The 27,353-nt window shown below is 36.4% G+C and overlaps 1 protein-coding gene across 1 annotated transcript in view; it reads left to right on the top strand.

The window, feature by feature from the left end:
* Positions 1 to 27,353, top strand: part of LOC107660661 (low-density lipoprotein receptor-related protein 1B-like) — a 249,544-nt gene that overhangs the window by 78,958 nt on the left and 143,233 nt on the right. Inside the window, exons 9-19 of the mRNA XM_016450048.1 lie at positions 1,827 to 2,049; positions 5,348 to 5,534; positions 5,752 to 5,895; positions 8,553 to 8,789; positions 8,981 to 9,161; positions 17,936 to 18,155; positions 18,971 to 19,160; positions 21,449 to 21,571; positions 22,479 to 22,619; positions 23,858 to 23,983; positions 25,759 to 25,875. Of these exons, the coding sequence (XP_016305534.1) occupies positions 1,827 to 2,049; positions 5,348 to 5,534; positions 5,752 to 5,895; positions 8,553 to 8,789; positions 8,981 to 9,161; positions 17,936 to 18,155; positions 18,971 to 19,160; positions 21,449 to 21,571; positions 22,479 to 22,619; positions 23,858 to 23,983; positions 25,759 to 25,875 (1,889 nt within the window). The remainder of the gene's footprint in view (positions 1 to 1,826; positions 2,050 to 5,347; positions 5,535 to 5,751; positions 5,896 to 8,552; positions 8,790 to 8,980; positions 9,162 to 17,935; positions 18,156 to 18,970; positions 19,161 to 21,448; positions 21,572 to 22,478; positions 22,620 to 23,857; positions 23,984 to 25,758; positions 25,876 to 27,353) is intronic.

The following is a 27,353-nucleotide window of genomic DNA, read 5'->3' as shown; positions in this document are numbered from 1 at the left end:
ATGCGAGGACTGGGATTGAACCGCTGCCTTATTCTGCATGGCCATATTTTAGATCCCTTAACCCTACCCTATACCTAAACGTAACCACTACCTTACTAACTATTGATAAGCAGCAAATTAAGAGTTTATTGAGGTAAAGGTTGTAGTTAATAGTTAATTTATTATAGTTTAGAATTGTCCCCAAACTTAAAATGTGCCCATTTATTCCTGTAATGGTAGACACATTTTTCAGCATCATTACTCCAGTCTTCAGTGTCACATGATCCTTCAGAAATCACTCTAATATGCTGATTTGGTGCTCAGCAAACATCTTTTCATCTTTTTCTTTCATCTTTTGTAACATTATAAATGCCTTTGACGCATCCTTGCTGAATAGAGTAATAATTTCTTAAAGAACACCAAACTTTTGAACGGTAGTGTATAATGTATTTATTCCTTACTTTTAAGTGGCTTGTTACTTGAGTGTTGCATTTTTAAGATGGTATGTCAAGTTAAAAACAGTGAAGCTTGCCAAATTGAAAATGTGCTTTCCAGTTTTTGTACAATATGCATTAGACAGTGGGCGGTCTGAGGATGTGGCTGAGAGTATGTCTGTCTGATTTTTAATCCTGTTTGTACGACTTTGAACATAACGGAACAATGCATTTCATGTTTTTTTTTTTTTTTCCCTTCTAGTATGAATTGTTCTTTTCTTTATGGAACAGTGTAGTACCAATTTCTGTATTGAGGGCTGAACTGTTTCAAATTTGAAAAAAAAAAAAAAATAATAATCTGGCTGAGGAACACAGAGCAAGTCAAACACACCACAGTGTACTGGAACTTTGTACGTGTTACAGGAGCCAATTAGTTTTTATTGTTGGCAGGCAGGAAAAGTATCATCGATACAAGGTTCAATTATTTCTAGCATTCAGAAAACAAAAGATTTGAGGAGGGTCAAGAAGCAGAAGCCTTAGAGAGACATGCTTTTTACATCTTTTACTAATATTCTAATCAGCTAAAAGTCTGACTTTGAAACATTTAATGAGTTCTCCTACTTCAGTCCCCAAGGGACAAATGAAATGACTTACAAGAAAAGGTTGATACTGCGCTGCAAAGAATTCTGGATAACAACAGACTACGAGATGGATCTGCCATGATAAAAAGCTCCTTATGGGGAAGTTTTTTAATTTCCTTTATATTTTATGTTTGCTTCTCTGGAGCAATTAAGCACTTGGGGACTGCTGGCTGCGTGTGAACTGTTTCCTTGTTAGATTCCTAATTAAATTATGTGTTTGCAGTATCAGCCACTAGGTATCTGATGTTGTTAGAGCTTGAACACTCAGTCGAACACACTTTGCAATCACTGGTAGACTTTTTGTATCTGTTTGTAGCCTGGTCATTTATTTGCATACACAAAGGGCATCTTTTTTTGAGCAGGGCTACTGTAATTGAAATACTTCAAAGGAGGATGGCGTCATTTGATAAATGCATTTATGCCTGTCACTAATGAGGTCTTGCTTTAATTGGCAACATGTTTTATGGGTGGAAACAAAACGAAAGTCTTACAGGAACAGCCAGTGATGAAAAATAGATCTTGTTGTTTTATGTGTCACAGTAATGTGTACTTTTAAGGTAATAGGAAAGAATGTGACATTATTTACGCGACCAAATGTTGTTTCAAACCAGTATAGTATACAGAATGCTTCCTTGGTCACTTCTGTTGTCTTATGGAAAGATTTACAGGTTTGGAATGACATGAAGATATGCAAATTTGGATAGAAGTTTCATTTTCTGGGTGACCTCAATATGTTTTAATAAAAACAATTGCACTTCCTGATCACTTGCAGGATGCTCTTCTTCACTGACTACGGGAATCAAGCCAAACTGGAGCGCTGCAACATGGATGGCACCAACAGAACTCGACTTGTGGATTATAAGGTTGAGCGGCCGACTGCCGTGGCATTGGATCTGGTAAAAAAGTTGGTGTACTGGGCAGACGCATATCTGGATTACATTGAAATGGTGGATTACAATGGCAAAAACAGACACACTATCATCCAGGGATATCAAGTGAGTTCTTGTTCTTTTTTTTGTCATTTTGCAGCTTTATACATTACTGTTTAAAGATTTGGGGTTGAAGAATTTTGTTTTTGTTTTGCAGAGAAGTCTCTTATATTCACCAAGGCTGCATTTATTTGATCAAGAATACAGTATAAACAGTAATGTTGTGAAATGTTGTTTAAAAATGTTTAAAGACGCTTTTCTATTATATTTTACAATTACATTTATTTAATGGCAAAGCTGAATATTCAGCAGCCTTTACTCCAGTCTTAAGTGTCACATGATTCTTCAGAAATCATCCTAATATTAGAATGATTCCTGAAAGATCATGTGAAAATGTGGTGCTCAAGAAACATTCATTGTTATCAATGTTAAAAACAGTTGTGCTGCATTATATTTTTGTGGACACTTCTGTCACATTTGATCAATTGGGTGCTTTTTTTGTTGCAAAAATAAACAAATACATTTATAATAATAGTAATAATAATAATAATAAAAATGTCTTAAAATTATAATAATACTAATACTGACTCCAAACTTTTGAACAGTACAGGGGTGGAATAACAAATGTAGTAGCTTAGCAGCAGATGATCATAAAAGAGAGTTCTTCTTAAGGTTATCGTAGCCAAAAGGTGCAGTCACATTTACTGATGTTTGGCGAAATTTTGTATGCAAAAATCTCGTCATTTCATTTTGAATCCGTGTGACTGAGCAAAAAAGTCAACTATGTTGATTTTGCTCATGTTCACATTGGTCATGCGAATTTGGAGGGGAAAAAACTGCTTGGTTTGAAAGTGACTTGTGTGTGAGCTGCATCACTACACTATTGACAATGGACAATGGACTTTTTTGTCTGCGAAATCATTCCGAAATTTTGCTAATGTTACCATTTTCTAATACACCAAAAAAGATGTTGTTTAGATAAGCTCTTAATAGTAAAATGAATATGATATGAATACTTACCAATGGTGATGTGAAGGGAAACAAAGGGTTGTTTGTCTGATGGGAAGAAAGAAACCAACACAGTTGTACACAGATTGATTTCAAGTATTAATTGGTTATGGCATTTATACCCAGCAGCGACTGTATCTGTGTGGCTTCATCTGTGTTTTAATTTCTCAAGCTAGTTCTTGCACTAATTAGTTTAAATGAACACGGGCTACAGAAACAGATTCACCATTTGAATATTTTACCTGAAGTGCACTTAAGAGGATGGTAATTATGGATCATTATTATTCAAAAGTAGACCTCAGCTAAGCAACCCAAAGATCTTCTCGTTGTTGGAAAGTGTAGAAGGCCACGTACATTGAGCAATGGATGACTGTATGCAGGCAGGTGCGGGTTTGCTTGGTTTAATGGAGCTCTTAAATGTGAGCCGCAACGTATTGGTGAGAGGTTGCTAACACATTTAATTTCCATCGCAAATTAAGGTGAGTTTCTGCGAGTCCTGAAAACTTCATTGTTTTTCTAACGGGTTTCTTATTATGTGACGACACCCTTTCTAATTAGGCACCCTTGCTTGAGAACTTTTTATTTTTATTTAAAGCATGCTTTGTTCTTTGCTCACTTACTCTCCACTGCACTCAACTATATTCAGTAATATATATTTAAATAATTACATTAGATATGCAGTGGCCACCAGAGTGTTTGGATACTTAAGCTGCACTTAAAAACGCATGAATGTAATTCCATTAGATGACACAATATCAAACCAAGTGCTTATTTCAAAAGAAGCATAGCTCTAGCAAACAGTTGCATAAAAAAACTTTCAAGCAAAAAGTTGCACAAAAATATATTTTAAGTGATTTAATAATAGGTAAAAAGTTTTCATTATTTTCTCTTTATTGATATTTTATTTTCAATTGCAATTTTATATCAGTTTTATGATTGTGACTATTATATGTACATACACTATGATTCAAAAGTTTGGGCTCAGTAAGATTGATTGATTGATTGATTTATAAAGAAATGAATAGTTTTATTTAGCATTTAGCACATTAAATTGATATTTACTTTAAATAAATACAAACTTCACATGATGGTTTCCATACAAAAATTTTGAAGGATCATGTGACACTGAAGACTGGAGTAATAGCTGCTGAAAAGTCAGCTTTGCCATCACAAGAATAAATTACATTTTAAAGTATATTCAGATAGAAAGAAGTTATTTTAAATGGTAATAATATTTCACAATATTACAGTTTTTACTTCATTTTTGGTCAAATAAATGCAGCCTTGGTGAGCATAAGATACTTCTTTCGATCACATTTTACGCTCCAATTCTCACAAACCATTAAGTACAACTTTTGCCTCAATAAACTATTAATTTGCTTATTAATAATTAGTAAGGTAGTTGTGAAGTTTAGGTATTGGGTAGAATTAAGGATATGTGCATTATAAGTACTAATAAACAACCAATATGTTATTAATAGTCATGCTAATAAGTAACTAGTTAATAGTGAGAATTGGTCCCTATACTAAATTGTTACCCTTCTTTCAGAAACTGTACCGACCCAAAAGTGGTTCAGAGGTGGAAACTGGCTTTCATATAGTATCATTATGAAATGTTCTTTGTTAATATGATGGACCCCTGTGTGAACTCACTTTATACATCCACTAAAACTAAAGTAATTGCTAGAATGGCAAAAAATGTAATTTTAATTGTGCATTAAGTGTCCAAATACTTTGTGGGGACACTGGAATATCTACTCTTGCCCTGGAGGAATGGTTGAGTATCTGACTATAAATTTAAACGAGAATAGCATTATGAGCCACACTATTTTGCTACTATTTCTTACCTCTTGCAGTAAGGGAAAGAGAGGATGAATTATCTCCCTGTGGGTTTAGATGAAGCACAATGCACATTTTAATGTGTGTGTATTTGCAGGCAGGGTTCAGCACTCCCAGTCTGCTCCTGTCACATGTTGCTTGCAGAGATAGCATGTAGGCTAGAATCACTGCACAGAATCGAGGTGTCCCCAGAGAAACACATGCACTCTAGCTGACCCAGCCAAACGTCCTGAACTGCCTGAATGCATATCAACACGATTCCGTTACCTTCCGCCTGTCTGCACATCTGCACTTCTTTATTCAGATTGTGGGTTGTTGCCAGGTCAAATTAAGTCTAATAACAGCTTTAGCTAATGGCTAATTCGATGTTGAATGTTGATGTTGAATCAAAGGGAAATACCAAGGACTGTATCTGTGCTGTTCTGCTTTTTGTTGAGCTTACAAGGTGATATTTACCTAGCTAAGTAGCTTCTGGGTGTTCTAATCAACCTGAAGTAGTCAATGTTCCTTTTTCTAGGTGGCCCACCTGCATGGATTAGCTGTCTTTGAGGACTACTTGTACGCAACTCGCTCTGAACCCTCCAGTGGAGCAGTGGTAGACATCTTACGGATAAATCGCTTTAATGTCACAGACCCGGAGACGCTAACCAGCATAGGAAATGCAAAAACAATACGGGTTTACCACAAGCTCAGTCAGCCGAAAGGTAAAGTATGTGTTTGGTTTGAATTGCTTGTTTAGACCGAACAGCATGCATGTCTATGCATCTGTTTTGTTTTGTTTTTCCTGCATCATGTGCATCACTTTTTGGCTTTTGTTTCAGGTTTTGTATTATATATTTTAAAACAATAATACATTCTTCAAGATTATATGCATATATGAATATGCTAATTGCAAAAGTGACACCAGTGTCCTCTCTTCAGTCAAGGGCCATGCATGTGAAGTTGACCCTTATGGTAAACCAGGAGGATGCTCGCACATCTGCCTTCTCAGCGGGAGCTACAAATCCCGGAGCTGCCGCTGTCGTACCGGATTCAGCCTGGGAAGTGATGGGCTGTCCTGCAAAAGTCAGTTCACCATAGTTCACAGCCTTACTTTTGTGCACTGTAGCTGTTCAAATGTGTTGTTCTGAAATAATATGATTTATAATGATAATAATGATTATAATAATAGTAAAGACTGTCAGTGTAACTTTTAACCCTGTAAGCCTTAATGATCACGTAATAGTATGAACAAATATATATTTTTCAACCTTTACTAAAAGACAAAACCTAAAAATTATCAAAGCTCTGTAGTTTTTATTGTGGGGGGTAAAACATATAATGCAATGTAATACAATGATGATTGAGAAATGTACAAATAAACATTCCACAAGACCCTGATATATCATATTTGAAACAATTTAACATGATTTTTTATAAAAATGATAATAAGGGATAATCAAGTAAATCTAAGTAGCCTCATTCCAGTGAGTGTTTGTCTTGAAATCTTAAAGGGATAGTTCACCCAAAAATGAAAATTCTGTCATTAATTACTCACCCTCATGTCGTTCCAAACCCATAAGACTTTTGTTCATCTTCTGAACACAAATTAAGATATTTTTTATGAAATCCAAGAGCTTTCTGACCCTCCATAGACAGCAACACAACTACTGTACCACGTTCAAGGCCCAGAAAGGAAAGGACATTGTTAAACAAGTCCATGCGACATCAATGGTTCAACCTTAATTTTCTGAAGCTATGAGAATACTTTTTGTGCATAAAGAAAACAAAAATAGTGACTTTATTCAACGATTTCTTCTCTTTAGGGTCAGTCTCCACTGTGCATTCACAAGAGTACCACAACGCATTCTTTGTGCATAAAGGTATTCTCATAGCTTCATAAAATTAGAGTTGAACCACACCACACCTAATGTCACGTCATCCCTGCAGAAATGGTGATGGAATATGTCTTTGTTTTATTCGATTCTCGTCAGCTATCTAGAGCTGGAAATTGAAATGTGCGTGTTGTTACACTATTAAGGGGGAAGATTGAGCGGTTCTGCATTTGCGCCAGTCTTGGCACTGACAGAGATGGAGATGAACTTTTAAGGAGATTGGCCCACGTGGTTGTGATGTTATTTTATTGACTGCCTATAGCATGATTCATTACTGCCATTACTGCCATTTCCACTCTGTTCCCCTATATGCAGATCCTCCTGATCAATGGACGTTTTACTTAGTTGACAATGAAAGCTATGGGTCAATTAATGACGATCCTGAGTTAAGCATGAAGTGACTGCAATAATGAACCAAGCTGTGCGTCTTGAGACGTTTCTGATTTATACCGCCACCCAGATGTTCTACTTCCTGCCTCTTTCCATCAGTTGAGAAGCTATGCTAAATGACTGTGGCATCCAGTAGTCCCTGTGTTGTTTGATATATAGGTCTCAAACCGCTTAATTGTCTTCAAGGTAATGGAGCTCTTCCACTCAGAATGATAAATTGAGGTGATATTTTTGTGTGGTCTCACCCACAATGGTGTGGTCCCATGAGGGAGGAGGTGGATGTTGAGTTGAGGTCCCTCTCTTTACCCAGAATCCACCTCCTTTCCCATCGGCCTGCCGCATAACAGATAGGCCAGGCTGCCCTTTGTGTTATCCCCACTGTGACTAGAGGTTAATTTATTTGAGCTTGTTGCAAGCCCATGGATAACCTCAGCCTCTGTTGTGTGCCTGTGCTAATTTAACAACAGGAGATTTATTGTTGAAACAGAGTCCCAATGAACAAAAATATCATTGCTGGAGCTTGTCAAATAAATCCTCTCAATCAAGATATTTTTTACCTGGGGATGCTGATTGCTCCATTAATTTCTCTAAGTTCTCCAGGCCCCCAAAACACCCTCAGACCCCAGGGGGTTAACACGTCTGCCTTCGAGTATTTTGCTTCGTAGATCTTCACGCAACTGATTTGGGATCAAAATAAAAAATTATAATAATAAATAAACACTTTTATTCAAATATTTGTAATAATTATGATTTGTTTAAATGTTTTTAAAAGAAGTCTCTTATGCTATTCAAGGGTGCATTTCTTTGATCAGAAATGCAGTATGAACAGTAACATTGTGAAATATTAATATAATTTAGAATAACTATTTTCTGTTGTAATATATGTTAAATGTAATTTATTTCTGTGATGGCGATGTTGAATTTTCAGAAATCATTACTCCTGGCTTTAGTGTCACATGATCCTTCAGAAATCATTCTAATATGCTGGTGCTTAATACACATTTCATATTATTATCAATGTTGAAAACAGTTTTTTGCTTAATATATTTGTGGAAACCGAGGTACAGTACTGTTCTTTTTTTTTTACATCAAGTAATATTTACTTTAATTATTTTATTTATATTTTATTCAAATATTTTTATTCAGCAAGGACAGCTTAAAATAATCTGAAATTAACAGTAAAGACATTTATGTTAGAAAAGATTGCTATTTAAATAATTAAGTTAATTTTTACTTTGTATTGATCAATGTAGCAATAATAAGAAACACTGGTAATAATAAAAACCATTATAAATACTTGTAGCACTAATGATAAGTGACCAGCAAATCAGCATATTAGAATGATTTCTGAAGGATCATGTGAAAAAAAAAAAAATCATAATTATTACAAACTTTTGACTGGTAGTGTATATGGCATAGAAGGACTTATGTTAATACTTTCTATCTGTGTCTTCACAGAACCCAAGAATGATCTATTCCTCTTCTATGGAAAGGGACGACCTGGGATAATCCGCGGTCTGGACATGAATGTGAAGTCTAGCAATGAGTACATGGTTCCTATTGAGGACTTGGTGAATCCAAGAGCTCTTGACTATCATGCTGAAACAGGAAACATTTACTTCGCTGATACTACAAGCTTTTTGATAGGGCGGCAGAAAGTCGATGGAAGCAGTCGGGAAACAATTCTCAAAGATGGTAAATACTGAACATTTTGCATTCTTCTTCATATTATTGGTGTTTTCAGTTTGTAAAGTTGCTTCATTTTCTAACACAAAGGCTCTGTTTACACCTGAAATTGCATGAATTGAAATCATATAAATGGTACAAAGGTTGTTATTTTTTTCGATAACAGCTTTTCAGCAGCCAAATTGTGTGTGCTCTTACAGATCTTGATAATGTGGAGGGGATTTCAGTGGATTGGATTGGAAATAATCTCTACTGGACCAATGATGGCTACAAAAAAACCATCAGCGTGGCTAGGCTGGAGCGGGCATCTGAAACCAGGAAGACTCTTTTGGAGGGAGACATGTCTCACCCTAGAGCCATAGTGGTGGATCCTCTGAATAGGTACAGTAGCGAAAACATATATTTATACTATATTTTTAACAATCCTAAATATAGATTATGTATTATACAGTGATTTGAAATGCCAATCATCATTCATAGATTTATGATTTGGATAGAAGCATTTGTTACTTTTTGTTATATATATTTTATATTATTTAACTACCAGGGCTTTTCATATCTGGTCAAAGGTTTCTATTTCATGTGCTTTTGTAGCGTTGAGTAATGTAGCCAATCGTAGACATATATGTTAGTTTCCTGAATGCAGTGGTAATTCAGAGGAGTTAAAGTTTTTTCTTTCGCTCAAAGGCTTTTGTTTCAGTGCTGAGGTCTGCACGTTCGCAGATCCTCTCATAAGAAGGTGTAGATACAATGTAAATAAGAGATTAACTGTGCAGTGTAGAGCTTCATTGATTATAACGTAACTTCGTGAGATCACGATGAATTACGATGAGTGACAGCCTTAGTGATTGTGAGGGGAGTGCTTTTTGCACACTTTTTGCGCACTCACTCAAGAATTCATTCTCGGAACTGCAATGAATGACATAGCAATAACCATTAATCCAAGATTGCCACTTGCCATTGTGTAGCATTTACTACTTCAGTTAACTGAATGAAAGTGGAGCAGGTTCGAGCTGGTGTGTTTGAGTGGAGGCGGGGACTAATTAGCATATTCATGATTTCACGCATACACAATGAGGTAAGGGTGTAGAGTTATATTCAAGAGCTATATTCCATTTTAAGATGTGAATACATTGTTTTCATGGGGAAAAAATATATAATTTGGATGAAAAAGGTGAGTTTTAATTGATAAAATTAGTGATTGTAGAGGGACTTTAACCAGTTTGGTGCCAAAATATAAGGCATCCCTAAGCTTGTTCTGTTTTGTGGATATGGCCATATACCTTGTATTATTGAAAAATCAGTTACACTTTATTTCGACAGTCCACTTTAGACATTCTACTAACTATAAGTCACTTTGCAAACACATGTCAACTAACTCTAATAAGAGTATTAGTAGATTAGGTTTGGGGTTTGTAGAATAAATTGAAATGTATTTGCAACGTTTCTTAGAGTCAGTAGAATGTCTGTAGGGGCACCAACAAAATAAAGTGTTTGCAGATGTTAAGTAGGCAATTTACTAATACTCTAATAACTGGTGGTTGATATATAGTTGCAAAGTTACTTATAGTCAACAGAATTTCTAAAGTAAGTAGCAAAATAAAGTTTTACCAATAAATCTGGTTGAAATATGCTTGGAAAAGCATGAGTAACCTTCCTTTACATCAACATTTGCAATCTGTGATGAAATGCTGAGCTCTTCTCACTTTCCACATGGCCTGAAGGAACAGTCCTCATTCCAGTTTATTTACCAGCATTTGTTTACACTGCATGGCTTCAGAGGCGAATGCAATTGTACATAGAGTAGTGAAGCATGCGTGCGCCCATCCACGCATATCTCCGTCTGCACTGGTTAATGTGTGTGTGTACCAGTAAGCTGACATGGCACGGCCAGTAAAAAGGTGAGTTTGATGGCCCAGAGCCAATCTCATTATCACCCTCAAGCTTGTTCTGTTTTGTGGATATGGCCATATACCTTGTATTATTGAAAAATCAGTTACACTTTATTTCGACAGTCCACTTTAGACATTCTACTAACTATAAGTCACTTTGCAAACACATGTCAACTAACTCTAATAAGAGTATTAGTAGATTAGGTTTGGGGTTTGTAGAATAAATTGAAATGTATTTGCAACGTTTCTTAGAGTCAGTAGAATGTCTGTAGGGGCACCAACAAAATAAAGTGTTTGCAGATGTTAAGTAGGCAATTTACTAATACTCTAATAACTGGTGGTTGATATATAGTTGCAAAGTTACTTATAGTCAACAGAATTTCTAAAGTAAGTAGCAAAATAAAGTTTTACCAATAAATCTGGTTGAAATATGCTTGGAAAAGCATGAGTAACCTTCCTTTACATCAACATTTGCAATCTGTGATGAAATGCTGAGCTCTTCTCACTTTCCACATGGCCTGAAGGAACAGTCCTCATTCCAGTTTATTTACCAGCATTTGTTTACACTGCATGGCTTCAGAGGCGAATGCAATTGTACATAGAGTAGTGAAGCATGCGTGCGCCCATCCACGCATATCTCCGTCTGCACTGGTTAATGTGTGTGTGTACCAGTAAGCTGACATGGCACGGCCAGTAAAAAGGTGAGTTTGATGGCCCAGAGCCAATCTCATTATCACCCTCCCTGGGTGTGAGAGTAACTCATGAATCCTGAGGAGGTGCAGCCAGCCAACGCTGATAAAGCGAGATACTGCAATGAGGAAACAACCACTCTCGGTCCTCTCAGATCCAATCAGACAACCTGCTCACTCTCTTTTTATCTGATTAAAAAGTACTCAAGTACCGAAATACTGATTGGTCGGTGGTCGTCAGATCTTTTGGGGCATTCCACATGGTATCTTAAGGGTGCTTTGAGTACTTTTGAATGAATTTATTTTTAAATCTCTGTAAATAAATGGCTTATTTAAAAGTGTGCACTTATCATTAAGTAATTAATATACATTGGAATAGATTTTTACCATCTTTAGTGAACCCAAGTGGTGTTGATTACCAAATCATTTGAAGAGAGGGAAAGCAACTGCAGAATAGTTTCATTATTTCCAGACACAATGGGTTCATTAGCTCAGAGCCATAATTATATTCATTGCTCAGACCTCACGCTTGTACAATTTATGTGACTCTCTCTCTCTCTCTCGCATTTAATGAAGCTAATGTATCTTGAATGGCAGTGCTAGCAATAAAATAAGCAAGGGGCAATGACAGGAAGCTAGAAACTGTTTTTTTGTGAGTTTGTCAACAGATACTTGCAAATAGCGCACATTTGCGTGAGTAAAACGTGAAAATGCCAACTTATCTCCCAGTCACCACCGCATGTCATTCCCATTGGGATGACTTCAGTGATGTGGAAGCGATTAAAATCTGCATTAAAAGCATCGTCTGCTGAACTGCCAGCTCAGAGGATGTCATGCAGACTGCTTGACACTATTCTTTGGGAGTGGAAAGCTAAAGTTTTCTGGAGCTAGCGCTCAGGCAGGAAATGAGAGGCACACCTCTTCTGAGGTGCCGTTGATGTGTCCTGTTTTGACAGCCAGTAAAAAAGACTCTGAGGAAAAAGTTGAAGGTAGAAGATGGAAGTGTGGAGTGGATGCAAATTTTTGACCTCTTTCTAACAGGGCATCAGAGGACGCACTCACTCAAGAATTCATTCTCGGAACTGCAATGAATGACATAGCAATAACCATTAATCCAAGATTGCCACTTGCCATTGTGTAGCATTTACTACTTCAGTTAACTGAATGAAAGTGGAGCAGGTTCGAGCTGGTGTGTTTGAGTGGAGGCGGGGACTAATTAGCATATTCATGATTTCACGCATACACAATGAGGTAAGGGTGTAGAGTTATATTCAAGAGCTATATTCCATTTTAAGATGTGAATACATTGTTTTCATGGGGAAAAAATATATAATTTGGATGAAAAAGGTGAGTTTTAATTGATAAAATTAGTGATTGTAGAGGGACTTTAACCAGTTTGGTGCCAAAATATAAGGCATCCCTAAGCTTGTTCTGTTTTGTGGATATGGCCATATACCTTGTATTATTGAAAAATCAGTTACACTTTATTTCGACAGTCCACTTTAGACATTCTACTAACTATAAGTCACTTTGCAAACACATGTCAACTAACTCTAATAAGAGTATTAGTAGATTAGGTTTGGGGTTTGTAGAATAAATTGAAATGTATTTGCAACGTTTCTTAGAGTCAGTAGAATGTCTGTAGGGGCACCAACAAAATAAAGTGTTTGCAGATGTTAAGTAGGCAATTTACTAATACTCTAATAACTGGTGGTTGATATATAGTTGCAAAGTTACTTATAGTCAACAGAATTTCTAAAGTAAGTAGCAAAATAAAGTTTTACCAATAAATCTGGTTGAAATATGCTTGGAAAAGCATGAGTAACCTTCCTTTACATCAACATTTGCAATCTGTGATGAAATGCTGAGCTCTTCTCACTTTCCACATGGCCTGAAGGAACAGTCCTCATTCCAGTTTATTTACCAGCATTTGTTTACACTGCATGGCTTCAGAGGCGAATGCAATTGTACATAGAGTAGTGAAGCATGCGTGCGCCCATCCACGCATATCTCCGTCTGCACTGGTTAATGTGTGTGTGTACCAGTAAGCTGACATGGCACGGCCAGTAAAAAGGTGAGTTTGATGGCCCAGAGCCAATCTCATTATCACCCTCCCTGGGTGTGAGAGTAACTCATGAATCCTGAGGAGGTGCAGCCAGCCAACGCTGATAAAGCGAGATACTGCAATGAGGAAACAACCACTCTCGGCCCTCTCATATCCAATCAGACAACCTGCTCACTCTCTTTTTATCTGATTAAAAAGTACTCAAGTACCGAAATACTGATTGGTCGGTGGTCGTCAGATCTTTTGGGGCATTCCACATGGTATCTTAAGGGTGCTTTGAGTACTTTTGAATGAATTTATTTTTAAATCTCTGTAAATAAATGGCTTATTTAAAAGTGTGCACTTATCATTAAGTAATTAATATATGTTGGAATAGATTTTTACCATCTTTAATGAACACAAGTGGTGTTGATTACCAAATCATTTGAAGAGAGGGAAAGCAACTGCAGAATAGTTTCATTATTTCCAGACACAATGGGTTCATTAGCTCAGAGCCATAATTATATTCATTGCTCAGACCTCACGCTTGTACAATTTATGTGACTCTCTCTCTCTCTCGCATTTAATGAAGCTAATGTATCTTGAATGGCAGTGCTAGCAATAAAATAAGCAAGGGGCAATGACAGGAAGCTAGAAACTGTTTTTTTGTGAGTTTGTCAACAGATACTTGCAAATAGCGCACATTTGCGTGAGTAAAACGTGAAAATGCCAACTTATCTCCCAGTCACCACCGCATGTCATTCCCATTGGGATGACTTCAGTGATGTGGAAGCGATTAAAATCTGCATTAAAAGCATCGTCTGCTGAACTGCCAGCTCAGAGGATGTCATGCAGACTGCTTGACACTGGGAGTGGGGAGTGGAAAGCTAAAGTTTTCTGGAGCTAGCGCTCAGGCAGGAAATGAGAGGCACACCAGGTGCCGTTTAGAGTGCATGAACTTTGAACGATGGCTAAAATAGAGTGATTCATGTACTGTGCTTCAAAGCAAAGCTAGCTTTTTGTAGCTGTTTTTCAAGTCCAGAGTGAGAAACCTATCAGATGTATGATTATTACATTTGATATTTTAACAATTTAATCATTATTAGAATATTATGCAATATTATTAGAATAGCTTAATAATATATAATTATTTTTTAATTAAAACATTATATTAAAAATATTATGATTTAATTTGACCAGTCTAATATGCATGCTTCAATGTACATATAAAATTCTTCAATGTAAATTCTTCAATGTAAATATAAAATTTAGTGTTAACTATACTTAAACAATATTTTTATTAAATATCATATAACTGAATGGAAAATATTTTTAATCAATTCAGCATTTATTTTATTAATCTCTAGTTCAATTTTCAATCAAATAAATGAAGCCATCATGAGCATGAGATGTCTTTCAGAAACATGAAAAAAATATTATCGACTCCAAGCTTTTTAATTGCAGAGTGAGAAATTTGAGACTTATCAAATTTATAAGTTAAGAGATAACAGTGAGATAACTGATCCAATTTGATATTTTAACAATGTAATAATTATTCAGATATATAAAAAATTTTTTTACAATAATGTAATAAATTATAATGAAAAAAATATGATTCAATTATTGATATTAATAAATGTATCAATATAATCAATATAAATGTAAAATTTGGTTCATTGTTTAAGATATTTGTTGACCCAAACATATTGATATACTGCATGCATAGTAAATATTAACAATCCAGTAAAAATGTCTTGCTCGAATATCTTGCAGCCAATTTAACCTTTATTTTAATAATCTCTAGTATAATTGTGGCTGTGTTGTTTTGACCCACCTCTATGGGCTTATTTATAGAAAGGGGGTTAGGCCCCATCATTAGGGGTTGGCCATCTATCAGGTGAGCAGGTGGATTGTTGATCTTTGTCTGGGCTGCTGGATGGGCTTCCCCCTGAAATAAAACCCACCTGTCCTGATTTCTTTATCTCTTCCACCCATACAGTATACATCTCTCTGTTGATGCCACAAGCAGCCTGTGATAACATGATAAGAATGTACATGCCTGCCTCAGTAACTCTTTTCTCTCTTTTAGTGTCTTGTGTTCTGTCATTTGGACTTTCAAGATTTACATCTCTGATTTTTTTTTTATCTCTACTCTGTGCTCACTTCATTGCTGTCCTATATTCATTCCCAGGAGCAGATTTTCTAAACTGTGGGATTTTCTGATCAAAACTGATTTTGTAAACTCCTTTGTTGTCCTAGCTTGATGCTCCAGTTTAAGGAATGTCTCTCTCTCATGCTCATATCCTCACCTATATTTACTACTTATTTTTGTCTTTCATCCTCTCACTCTCTGGCCATTAACTATTTCACAAACACTACCGTTCAAAACTTTGGGTTCGGTAATTTCTGTGTGAAAGAAATGAATACCTAGAAAGGGCATTGAATTGATTAAAAGTTACAGTATATAACATAATTTAATATAACATAAACAACAATATTGTTGTTTTACTGTATTTTTGATCAAGTAAATGCCATCATGTTGAGCAGTCTTTCAAAAACATTAAATTTTACCAACCTCAAACATTGGAACTGTAGTGTATATGTGACATTTATTTATTTATTTATTTATGTACAGCATTAGATGCACGATTGATTGATTGAACGATTGATTGATTGATTGATTGATTGATTGATTGATTGATTGATTGGGAGAAGTATTGGAATATTATTTGATAAACTATCTTCTGACAAACAATTAATCTAGCATGAAATGTAGGTGGCTTAAATCCAAATTTTAAGGAAAGCATCATGAAACAAGTTTCCAGAGAAATATGAGTTATATCATTTTGTTAGCAACTAATTTAGGTTAAATTTCAACCCTAGTGTTTTTTTTTAACTGTATATATAATGTCTGTTAATTCGATGCTTGTTTATAAATCTATTAAAAAAGTTTTTCTTCTTCTTCTTCTTTTCTTCAGTGTTCATCGCTAAACTAACCATTTATAAAATCCCCATAGAAAATGAACCGAAAATAAAACTGGTCATATAGTTTTTTTGTTTGTTTGACCTCCTAAAAATTATACTATGTTATATTATAAATATTAGATATTTATAGAATATCTAATATTTCTTTATTATTTTATTATAATATGTATTTATTATTTATTATTTTATTTTATATTTATTATTTATTATATTTATTAATATCTCATATTTTATTTAACCGAAAATAAAACTGGTCATATCGGGGTTTTTTTTGTTTGACCTCCTAAAAATTATACTATGTTATATCATAAATATTAGATTGTAATGTGGGGTTTGGTGTTTGGGTTTTGTTTCATGTTCATGTTTTCCATGTCTTTTACGTCGTAATTGTTTCATGCTGTCAGTGTCATGCTTCCCTTGCCCTCATGTATCTCTGCCTTGTGTATGTGTCATGTTCTGATTGGTTGTTTTAGTCATGTGTCTTGTTTCCCATTGGTTTGTTAATGTCATGTGACCCTCCTTGTCTGTTATAAGTAGCCATCTTGTTGCCATTGTCTCGGGTCGTGTAGTGATGTTGTAACCCGCTGTCGGTGAGTCTAGTCTGTTTATGCCTCGTCAAGTCTGTTCATGCCTAGTCAAGTCAAGTCTGTGTCTCTAGTCTTCGTTTATTGTTTGGATGTCTGGATCACTGTAAATAAACTGCACTTGGGTTCTCACTTACGCTCGCCTTCAGTGGATGATTCGTTACAGAGATATAATATTTTTTGAAGGTTAAACACCTCTTTCACTGAACATTAGTTGAAAAAGTAAAAAATAATAACAAGACTTGGTTTTTTAAGAGCCTCAGGCCCTGTTTTGTGCTCTACTCATGGAAAATGGCATGTAATATTTGCGCATTTTGGTTAGATCCTGCTTGTTGTTACATTCTGAACAGTGCAGAATGAGACTTGGAGCAGGCTGTTTGCCTTCTGAATAATTCATGGGGTCACATAACCAACACACTGGGACAGAGAGCGCTTGATTCGCCCTCTATCCAATCCTGTTTTATGTGGTGCACATGAAGTACGGCTTCTATCATTGATGAGACAGAAGAGCTTGCGTTGAGTAGTACTCAGAGGCAACAAATCCCTTAAGCACACTTACTAGGGAAAGGATCATGTCAGAACGTTGACCCAATCACTTTTCAAATATCACTAACCCATTGAGAGTCACAGTTCATGTTGGCACAGAAGTCTATATGCCTAACATAAAAAAGGAAATGTGTAAAAAAAATTAAAAAAATAAATAAATGTGTATATATATATAATCTCTAGATGAGCTTAATTTCCCCTATGTGCGAGTTGCTGACTTTTTTTAAGCATATTTTGTTATGTTCAGTTAAGCTTGTACATTTTTAGACGTCGAGGCAATTTGTTTTAATCTGCTTCAACTGTACACTTCCTGTCTTAGTGAGTAAGATGTGACTGATATTCATGCCTGCTTCAAAAGTAAATACAAGTGCTGTTTTCATGGACTACACTGACTGGGTTCTGGTTTTGGTTGCAGTTGGATGTACTGGACAGATTGGGAAGAGGATGAGGTGAACGACAGCATTGGTAGAATAGAGAAAGCCTGGATGGACGGTTCCAACAGGAAAATATTTGTCACATCTAACATGCTATGGCCCAATGGACTCACTCTGGAACATGGAACCAGTACCATGTACTGGTGTGATGCCTATTATGATCATATTGAGAGAATCTATCTCAATGGGACTGGCAGAATGGTGAGTGAAATTGCTCAAATGTTGCCATTTCTTAGCTTAAATCGTAGAAATCAAATGGGATTATTGTTACCAAATGAGACAGAGCTTCCTAAAACCTGAAAGAGAATTAGTATTTAACCTGGGTTCCCTTATAATTTACTTGAAAATACTTTTTTTCTTGTTCTTGTTCTGCAACATATAAATTATCCACAGTCCTACCTCAAATGTGAATTTTGTTTCTAATAAGTTGTTAATATGGGCTACAACTCCAATGATAATGCTGACTAATAAGGACCACAACTCAACAATTAATCAAGCATGTAAACTCACATTTTTAATCAGGCAGTGATTTCAAAAATTGACATTTGAGGTCTGGCTTGCAGAATGGGAAAGTATCTTCAAGTAAAGTTCACCACAAACTTTATTTTACTCCAGATCGAAAACCACTATTATAAAAACCCATTAGAAATTCCTGAGGGAACCCATGGAAAATTAGCTTTCTGAATAGGTTTATGGATTGACATCATGACTAAACAGCTCTATTATTGAGACAAACATTGACAGAATAAACATGTAGAGCTAAAAAATATATGTTGACAGCATAGCTCAAATAATTTGGTCGAAAATAATTGAACGAAAAATGAGAGTGCATTTTGAGAGTTTGCTGGCATATACTTGAAGCATTGGTACATCGTTAACATCACTTTTTAAACTTTTCATCCTATTGCTGTGTAGGAGAAAAAAATTAGATGTTAAAGAGACAAAAAAGGGTTTATCCTCTCACACAGTTGTCAGAACAGTGCATGGTAATGTGTTTTTTTTGCAATTCACTGTAGGTTGTGTACAGTGGCAGGGAACTCAATCACCCGTTTGGGATTGCACAGTACCAAAATTCCATCTTTTGGACGGAGTACATGAACGCCTCCATCTTCCAGCTGGATTTGGTCTCTGGTGAAGTCTCTCTGCTGAGGAGTGAACGGCCCCCTCTGTTCGGGCTTCAAGTATATGATGCACAAAGCCAGCTGGGTAAAGTCACTTTAACTAAAGAAAAGTTACAAGATGACACATTTTTAATCTTTTTTTCAATATTTTGATGAATAATGGTTGGAATTGATCTTTTTCCCTTTTAATTCATAAAGGTAAGTTGCAATGTAAATTGAATTAGCCGCAACACAGAGGATTTTGAGTCTATGAATCTAATTTTGATTGTAGGCAGAGTAGATGACTTCTGTTTATTGTCTCCATCTTGTGAACTAATTAATAATGGTTGCTTCTATTTTGAAGACTTTGGAGTAAATTACACCATTCTGGAAAATTAATTGTTCTTCTACCATGGCAAAAAGAACGTTGGTTTATTAATGCACACTACCATTCCATAGCTTGGGCTTAGGAAGTTGTTTTTTCCCCCTTCTTTTTAAAGAGTAGGACCTGCTTTTTTAATACAGCAGGAATGCATTTATTGGATAAAAATGTGACCGTGAATACTTTAACATTTTTACAAAATAATAAATGAATAAATATAAAATAAAAGAAATTAGTAAAAGAACAGGCAAATAAAAAAAAAATGCTATATATACACTGAACAAAATTATAAACGCAACACTTTTGTTTTTGCCCCCATTTTTCATGAGCTGAACGATCTGAGTCTTTTTCTATGTACACAAAAGGCCTATTTCTCTCAAATATTGTTCACAAATCTGTCTAAATCTGTGTTAGTGAGCACTTCTCCTTTGCCGAGATAATCCATCCACCTCACAGGTGTGGCATATCAAGATGCTGATTAGACAGCATGATTATTGCACAGGTGTGCCTTAGGCTGGCCACAATAAAAGGCCACTCTAAATGTGCATGTGTGTGTGTACATAGAAAAAGTCTTAGATCTTTGAGTTCATCTCATGAAAAATGGGGGCAAAAACAAAAGTGTTGCGTTTATAATTTTGTTCAGTTTATATTCCAAATAAATGCAGCCTTGCTGATCATAAGATACTACTTTCGAAAACAGTAAAAAATCTTACCAAACCCAAACTTTTTGCATGCTTTTCAATTCACTCCTGAATGATGCTCAGCATTGGACTTTGGTACATAATGGTTAATTTTACCAAATTGCAATATGCATGAATTAAATAGACAGAAAAAAATCTGGTGGAAAAATGTATCACATATTACATGCAGTAGTGCATTCTTTCAGAAAATTCATAATAAACGACATTTTTAAACAGTGCAGCTATTACAAATGTTCATGGCTTTAGCTTTGATTAGCATAGACCCAACTGCAGAGCAGGAGCCGTACTGTTGAGTGGGTGGGTTTAATCCACTGAAGTGGGGACTAAAGCTCTGTTTAGAATGTTTAACTCTGTGTGGATGTCTGAGGCAAGGAGGGATGATTACTGTCATCCTCCCTCATAACTGCCAGTCACAACACGCAGAGGGAGGGACACTGCTCAGCGGGGCCCTTGCACATGCAGACGAGCGGCACAGAGAACGCAGCCATGTGTTCGGCTCCCACATGTTTCATCTCTTACTTACCTAAGGGTGGCGCAGTTTTAGGAGAGCAGACAGTACGCTGCTTGTCAGAGAGACTCACTTTTTTGAGAATGACGATGTAGGCAGTTGGGACCAGCAGACTCATATCATGTTTTAAATATTCTCCTCTTGAGATCGAACTTTGTAACAGCGTTCGTAACACCAAGACTTCTGAGAGGAGAAGGTGGGGAACTGCCGTTATGTCATGTATGAATTTCCTGGCCCGAAAATGCGGGCTTTTTGACAGTCTACGTTCTCAGCAGAAGAGGAATTTCTTCAAAGCGCTTGTCAGGAGAAAGATTAATTGTGTTTCCGCTCCCTGGAGTACCACAGATTGGCCATTACAAAACAGTTTTTATCTCATTGGTTCAGGCAATGCCTTTCAACCCCTCTCTAAATGAAACCTTATTATTGTCCCCATGCCTCAACTTAATAAGTGACAGTTTTCTCACAAAACTGTGTTTTTCTCCTCTCCTCCCCCATCGTAGGTGTCATTGCCCACACAACGAATTATATCTGTGAAAGAAAAAGAGTGTCAAATGGCTCTCTTCTCCAGTGTTTCCCATAATTTACTTGACGTGTGATTAAAAATAATGCCCCTGTGTACCACCGGCATCTCAGAAGAGCAGGAAATTGGTTCTGAGTGGGCAGTGAAGAATAACTTTATGTTCTGTGCTTCAAGGAGAGACGTTGCTAAAAGCCATAAAAGGATGAACACATAAACAGCCGTCCTGCCGGTGGGAAAGAAGATTTGTAGATATCTGTTGTTTAGGCCTATGTTTGTTTTTTAGGTGACAATGCCTGCTGGGTGAATTACGGTGGTTGCGGTACCCTCTGTTTGGCCATCCCGGGAGGCCGGGTGTGCGCGTGTGCCGACAACCAGCACCTGGACAAGAACAATATCACATGCTCTGGTAGGCTGCTTTAAATACCATTCCCTTAAAAAAAAAAACACAGGACAAGAAGTCTGAAAAGGACTAGGAGTATAACTTAAAAAAATAAAATAAAGTAATCATTTACCAGTGTATTCAATCATGATCATGTACAATTGTAAGTAAATTTCTCAAATTGACAAAAAATCTAATTGTCATATTTAAAAGTATTTATTTAACTAATATTTTAAATATAGTTTAATGTTCAAAAAATGAAAAAAAAAAAAAAAAGAATAATGGAAAAGCTCAATATGTTAGTACCTTTTGGGCGAAAAGTCCAATAACCTGTGCCTTTGCTGGCAGCCATTGGTCATCAAAATGTATTTTATAAAGTGCTCTTTTTAAAATGTAATTTAAAAGCTACATTTCTTTTCTTTTCTTTTCTTTTCTTTTCTTTTCTTTTCTTTTCTTTTCTTTTATCTTTGCTTTTAAACATAAGTAAAATAGTTTTAAATGGTTTTGTTTCTTTTTTTTAGGATTTTGAAAACTAATTTAAACTATTTGAAACGATTTTTAAATTATACATTTCTAACTTTTATTTTGTTTGTTTTTTGTTGTTTATTGTTTTGTTTTGTTTTGTTTTGGTTTGGTTCACTCCTAGTCCTCAGTCATCGTCATCAGTCATCAGTTACTCAAATAAAGACAAAGGACAGAATCGAAGTATATACTGCTTTAAATAGTTTTTGTCATGTTGCAATGCTATAATAAAGAGAGAAGTAACACACTTGATTTATTTGAAAAAGTAGCTTGAGTATAATAGTATAAATTCAAAAAGCAATCTGTTGCTTTATTTGTAGTATTAAACTCAGACTCCGCATCACTCCTACACTGTGACTGACTATTTTCCTTGAAGTTCTTTTTCTACAATTCAGTTTTTCTTCTCCTGAAGACTCTGCAGGTCAAGAGGAGCCCCAGCGGTGCAAAAATGATGAGTTTCAGTGCAGGAACTGGCGCTGCATACGAGTCAATTGGATTTGTGATGGAGATGATGACTGTTTAGATGGCAGTGATGAGGAGGCCCACATATGCTGTATGTACCTTGTTTTCTTTCTTTCTGACAGCGATGTATAATCCCTGTTGTGTCTGCTTTACTGAACCATCAAACCTCTGTGGCCTTAAGCTGTGTCATTTAGCATGCGCATAGTGTCATATATGTCTGTGATGTATCACTCAATATAACATTTCTATTCTGTTCAGGTATCACAGATGTCATCCATTTTTTACCGACCTGGTAACAAGATGAACACTGCAATAATATTACAATGTTATTTTAAACTAAGTTTTTTTTTTTTATTATTATTCTTTAGTATATGCAGTGGTCCAGTATACAGTTTAGTGATCATTATGCAAAATTTTCAAATTCACAATGCCCCAAATGACCAGCCAAAAGCAATAGTTCCAGACAGCTGTATAATAAGTAAATATATATGCTGATAAAATGTATACCGTAGCTTGACTTGCACTGGATAAAAGCATCTACATAAATGTAAATCTGAACAAGCAGACTGTTTGCATATCATTTGTAGATAATTAACAAGTTGCTAATTGACATCTCAGGGAAAAAAAAAAAAATCAAATGGGAAGAACGCCAGTATCAAATTGTTCTCCCACGCACTGCATTCCACCGCACAATCATCTCATGAGCTAATCGATAAGATAAGCACCATGTTCAAATGTTGGGGGCTGAGTCATTTTTCACTATGAGAAATACTTTAACGTGATGTTCTGCCAGAATTATCAGAATTGCAAAATCAATTTTCTGCTCTGCTGGGATGTCTTATAGTTTAATACGGCTGAAACTTTACTGCCTGATCCCACTCGAATCTGGTTTTTCATTTCATCTGTTACTCATTGTCTGTTGGTGACGCGTTGAGTATCCAGGGTTATGAGTAATAGCAGGTTCTATTATTAAATGGAGCAAATAGTAGAGGAAAACACAGGCGCTACTTTAAATAAACTCAAAAGCCTGAGGGCAAACACATATTTTTGAGATAAATGTGAAGCTAGCTCAAGAGAATAGATGAATAGCACAATGAAAACTGCTGTGTCAAAACAAAAGTAGAGTATTATGCATATGAACTCACTTATATGTAGAGCGGGCTGTCAGCAGTATAACAAATCATGTAAAAAAAATAAATAAAACAACCGAAATATATGTCAAGCTTGAAAATGCTTTGTAACATTCTTAGATACAGTATGTATTTTTTTTAAACTAAACATTTCCTGTTTGACATGCTTTGAATTTTTTGTTTCTGTTGTTCCTTTCAGCTAACCACAGTTGCCCGGTTGACCAGTTCAAGTGTCCCAATAATCGTTGCATACCCAAAAGGTGGCTTTGTGATGGAGCCAATGACTGTGGAGATAACGAAGATGAGTCTAATAAAACATGCTCAGGTAGAGCTCGACTCCCTCATACATATTAAACAAATCCATCCACCAATATGTGCCAGTAATACATCGGGGTCACATATTATAAAACTCATAAAACGTATTAATCCTATATGAAGGATTTTAATATTTTTTCTTTGTCTTCCTGTCATTGAGTCACATAACTGTAGAATCTTAAAACGAGCATTAATATGACTTAATTATTAATATTTAATAATTAACATCATATACAATACAATACAATACAACTTTATTGTCAACCATGGTTGAAATTTGTCTTTGACCACACCAGCGAAAACCAAATACACATACAGACACATACTACAAAACACATAAAAACCATCATACTGAATCGCATAGCTTTTTGGGGAAGTCGTGGCCTACTGGTTAGAGAGTCGGACTCGTAAAACAAACTGATCACACAGAGGATGAGTTGGGTCTTTTAATATACACTCCGCTTTCCCAACACATCTTGAGGTGTAAACCTCACCCAACTTACTCTGTGGTCTGCCAATGATTTTACTAGCTATATTAGTGACTCTTGCCAGATTATTTTTCTGCTTGCAATTAAGATGCGTAAATGTGTATGTGCAATGAAGTGAACTTTCTTGCTACGGATTGTCAGAATCACTTTTCCCCAACCTTCTTTTTACAAAATCGAGTAACACCTGGCCTGTTTCCAGTAGTTAACACACTTTCACTATTTTAAGTGCTGTAAGATCAATGGAAGGAAAGGAACAGATATGATAAATGCTGTCAACAGTCTGACATCCCGCTGATAAAGCTGACCCTCCAGCCGGAGACGGCTCAGACCTTTGTTGACTTGGCAGAAGCAGTTAGAGCAAAGCTATGTGGAACACAAGTGATTATACTGAATCAGTGAGGAGCTGAAATTGACAGCAGACGTTAAAGCGATTTAATATTTCATGATTCAAGATGATCTGAAGCAGAGAATTGCTTGAATTGGCTGTAAAATAGTCTCTGGTGTATCAGTGCAATTTTGATCAGAAAGCTTGGAATTAAATGATTGCCTTTTGGTGGGACTAATTCCTGGAGTCACACATGAGATTAAACTACCTTAAAGAAATTACTCTTATACTTAAATTGATTGCCTCTTATAGGTGTGTTTAAAGTATGGCCAGTAGGATTAGGAATCAAAAACGGTGCAAGGTCATTTAATTGTGTGTGTGTGTTTAAAAATAACCTTTGTTGTTTTTGTTGTTGTTCTGCTAATGGTTCTGTTAATTGTTTTGTTTTGTTTTAGTTTTGAAACAGCACAAGAATGCAAGAAAGAAAGAGTAGCCCTTCTGTTCCTTTGTTATCAGTTGTTATGAAAGGAGGTGAAGAGTATTTTCCCCCTTACACTTTAAACAATAAATGTAACAACCTAAATTATAGTAATGTATACATTTGTTTTAAGAAACTACTCAGTTTGTTTATTTTAATTATAGAACTAAACATGTTTTAATTGGAGTTTCTTCCTGTTAATGTTTGTTTGTTTGTTTGTTTGTTTGTTTGTTTAATTAGGCTACTTTTGTTTTGTTTCTCCAAGAAGTACAAATTGTATTATTCTGTTGAAACAATCTGTTCTCTAAACATTTCCTAAACATTTTTTTTTTTCTTGCTCAAAATTGCCAAACAAACAAATAATAGAATCGTTATATGGAAGCAGAATAAAATATTATTTTCTTTGTGATTAATATCTCAGGTGGCCACTGCTAAATGCACTAAATGCCATGAATAATCAGATTATCTTGTTTCCCTTATCGTTTTGTCTTTAGCCCAGCCATGTCGGGCTGGTCAGTTCACCTGTGGTAATGGTCGCTGTGTACCAGAAGCGTGGCGCTGTGATCAAGATGATGACTGTGGAGACATGTCTGACGAGTCCACTTCCTGTGGTGAGTAACCATCCTACTAGCTAATTGGCTTGGCAAATTTGACTTTGGTGTAACTGGTGAATCTGTCAGCGCTGTCATCATGAACCTGCTTTATTTAGGACAAGTCTCTCTTATCCCTTTTCCACCAACACAGTGCCACTTCTTGTACCAAATCTGCAACCAAATAAACTAAAAACAAACTGAAAATCTAGGTGTAAGAATGTAACAAATACTGTAATTTGCCATGATTTTTGTGGACAGGTTATGCTATAAAATAGTAAGTTTGTCTCTCATAAAACACTTGCCAGTTCTAAGAGAGCTTTTACTCTAAAGGTGTATTTTTGCTGCCCACTCTTACATTATTTAGCCAAAAACATCTACATGTCAATGTTCAGGACAGAATGCAATGTTAACCAAGTACAGTACATTTCTTCAGCCCCCGAGTCTGTGCTTTTAGAAGCAGAAAGGAAAAAGGAATTAAACTTGGATGCATGAGCTTTTAAGAGTGTGGCGGTAATACAAATCATAGATTCTCTGATGTTAAAAGCTCACCATAAACACATCCCAGACCCTGAAAGCAGACGAAAGGAAATGACACAGGGCTTTGAGAGGAAATGACCCAGGAAGTTTACCACTGTGAACTCCCACAGTGAAACGTCTATTCAAAGCAGCACATGAATGCTGGGAATGCTGGGAAAGACAGGTAGCCCTTTGAAGAGGCTCAGCAATCTCAGTCAGAAAATTGTTCCTTTCTCATCAGTTCTTATGAAAGGAGGTAAAGAGTCTCCCGCCCCCCACCTTATACTTTAAATAAATGCAACTTAGAGTTAATACATTTATTTTATGGAGCTACTCAGTTTATTTCTCTTAAAGTGTCATGGTGCGGTAAGAGAGCACCGTAGAAAAACAGGGTCTGGGTCCAAATGCAGGTGAAATGAGATTTATTGAACAAAGGCAGACAAAAAGAAACAAAAAACAGATCAGAACGGATAAACAAAACAGGATCAGGTGAGGGATACAAATTCGGCAACCAACGTGCTTGCATCAACTTACACACAACAAATAACTACAATTACAATTCAGCCAGGCAGAGTGGTGGGAGTGTGGTGTATAAATAGTCCATGACAATGAGGAACAGCTGAGGGTGTAATAAGTGACAGGTGTGTGGAGTTTGGGGAATGGAGTCCGGGAGGACGGGAGATGGCGACCTGTGGTGGTGAGAGGGAGAAACGCAGGGCCCGGACTCATGACAGAACCTCCTCTCTAAGGAACTGCTTCCAGACGTTCCCAAGCACCCGACCAGGGGGACGGCAGAGCAGGGGCGGAGGAGGGGGAGGGATGGGGTTTCCAGGTCCGTGTGCTGGAGGGGGACCTGGGGACTGAGGCAGAGCTGGCGGGATGGAGACCCAGGGCAGAACCAGCGGCAACCACAGCGGTGTGTGAGGAGCTGCCGCCTTGGAATGGGCAATGGCGGGCTCCACTGCTTCGGGAAGGCCAGA

The sequence above is a fragment of the Sinocyclocheilus anshuiensis genome, unplaced genomic scaffold (assembly GCF_001515605.1).
Source record: "Sinocyclocheilus anshuiensis isolate Anshui unplaced genomic scaffold, SAMN03320099.WGS_v1.1 scaffold627, whole genome shotgun sequence".
In the NCBI taxonomy this organism is placed as follows: Eukaryota; Metazoa; Chordata; class Actinopteri; order Cypriniformes; family Cyprinidae; genus Sinocyclocheilus; species Sinocyclocheilus anshuiensis.
This window is presented reverse-complemented; position numbering and strand designations above follow the sequence as displayed.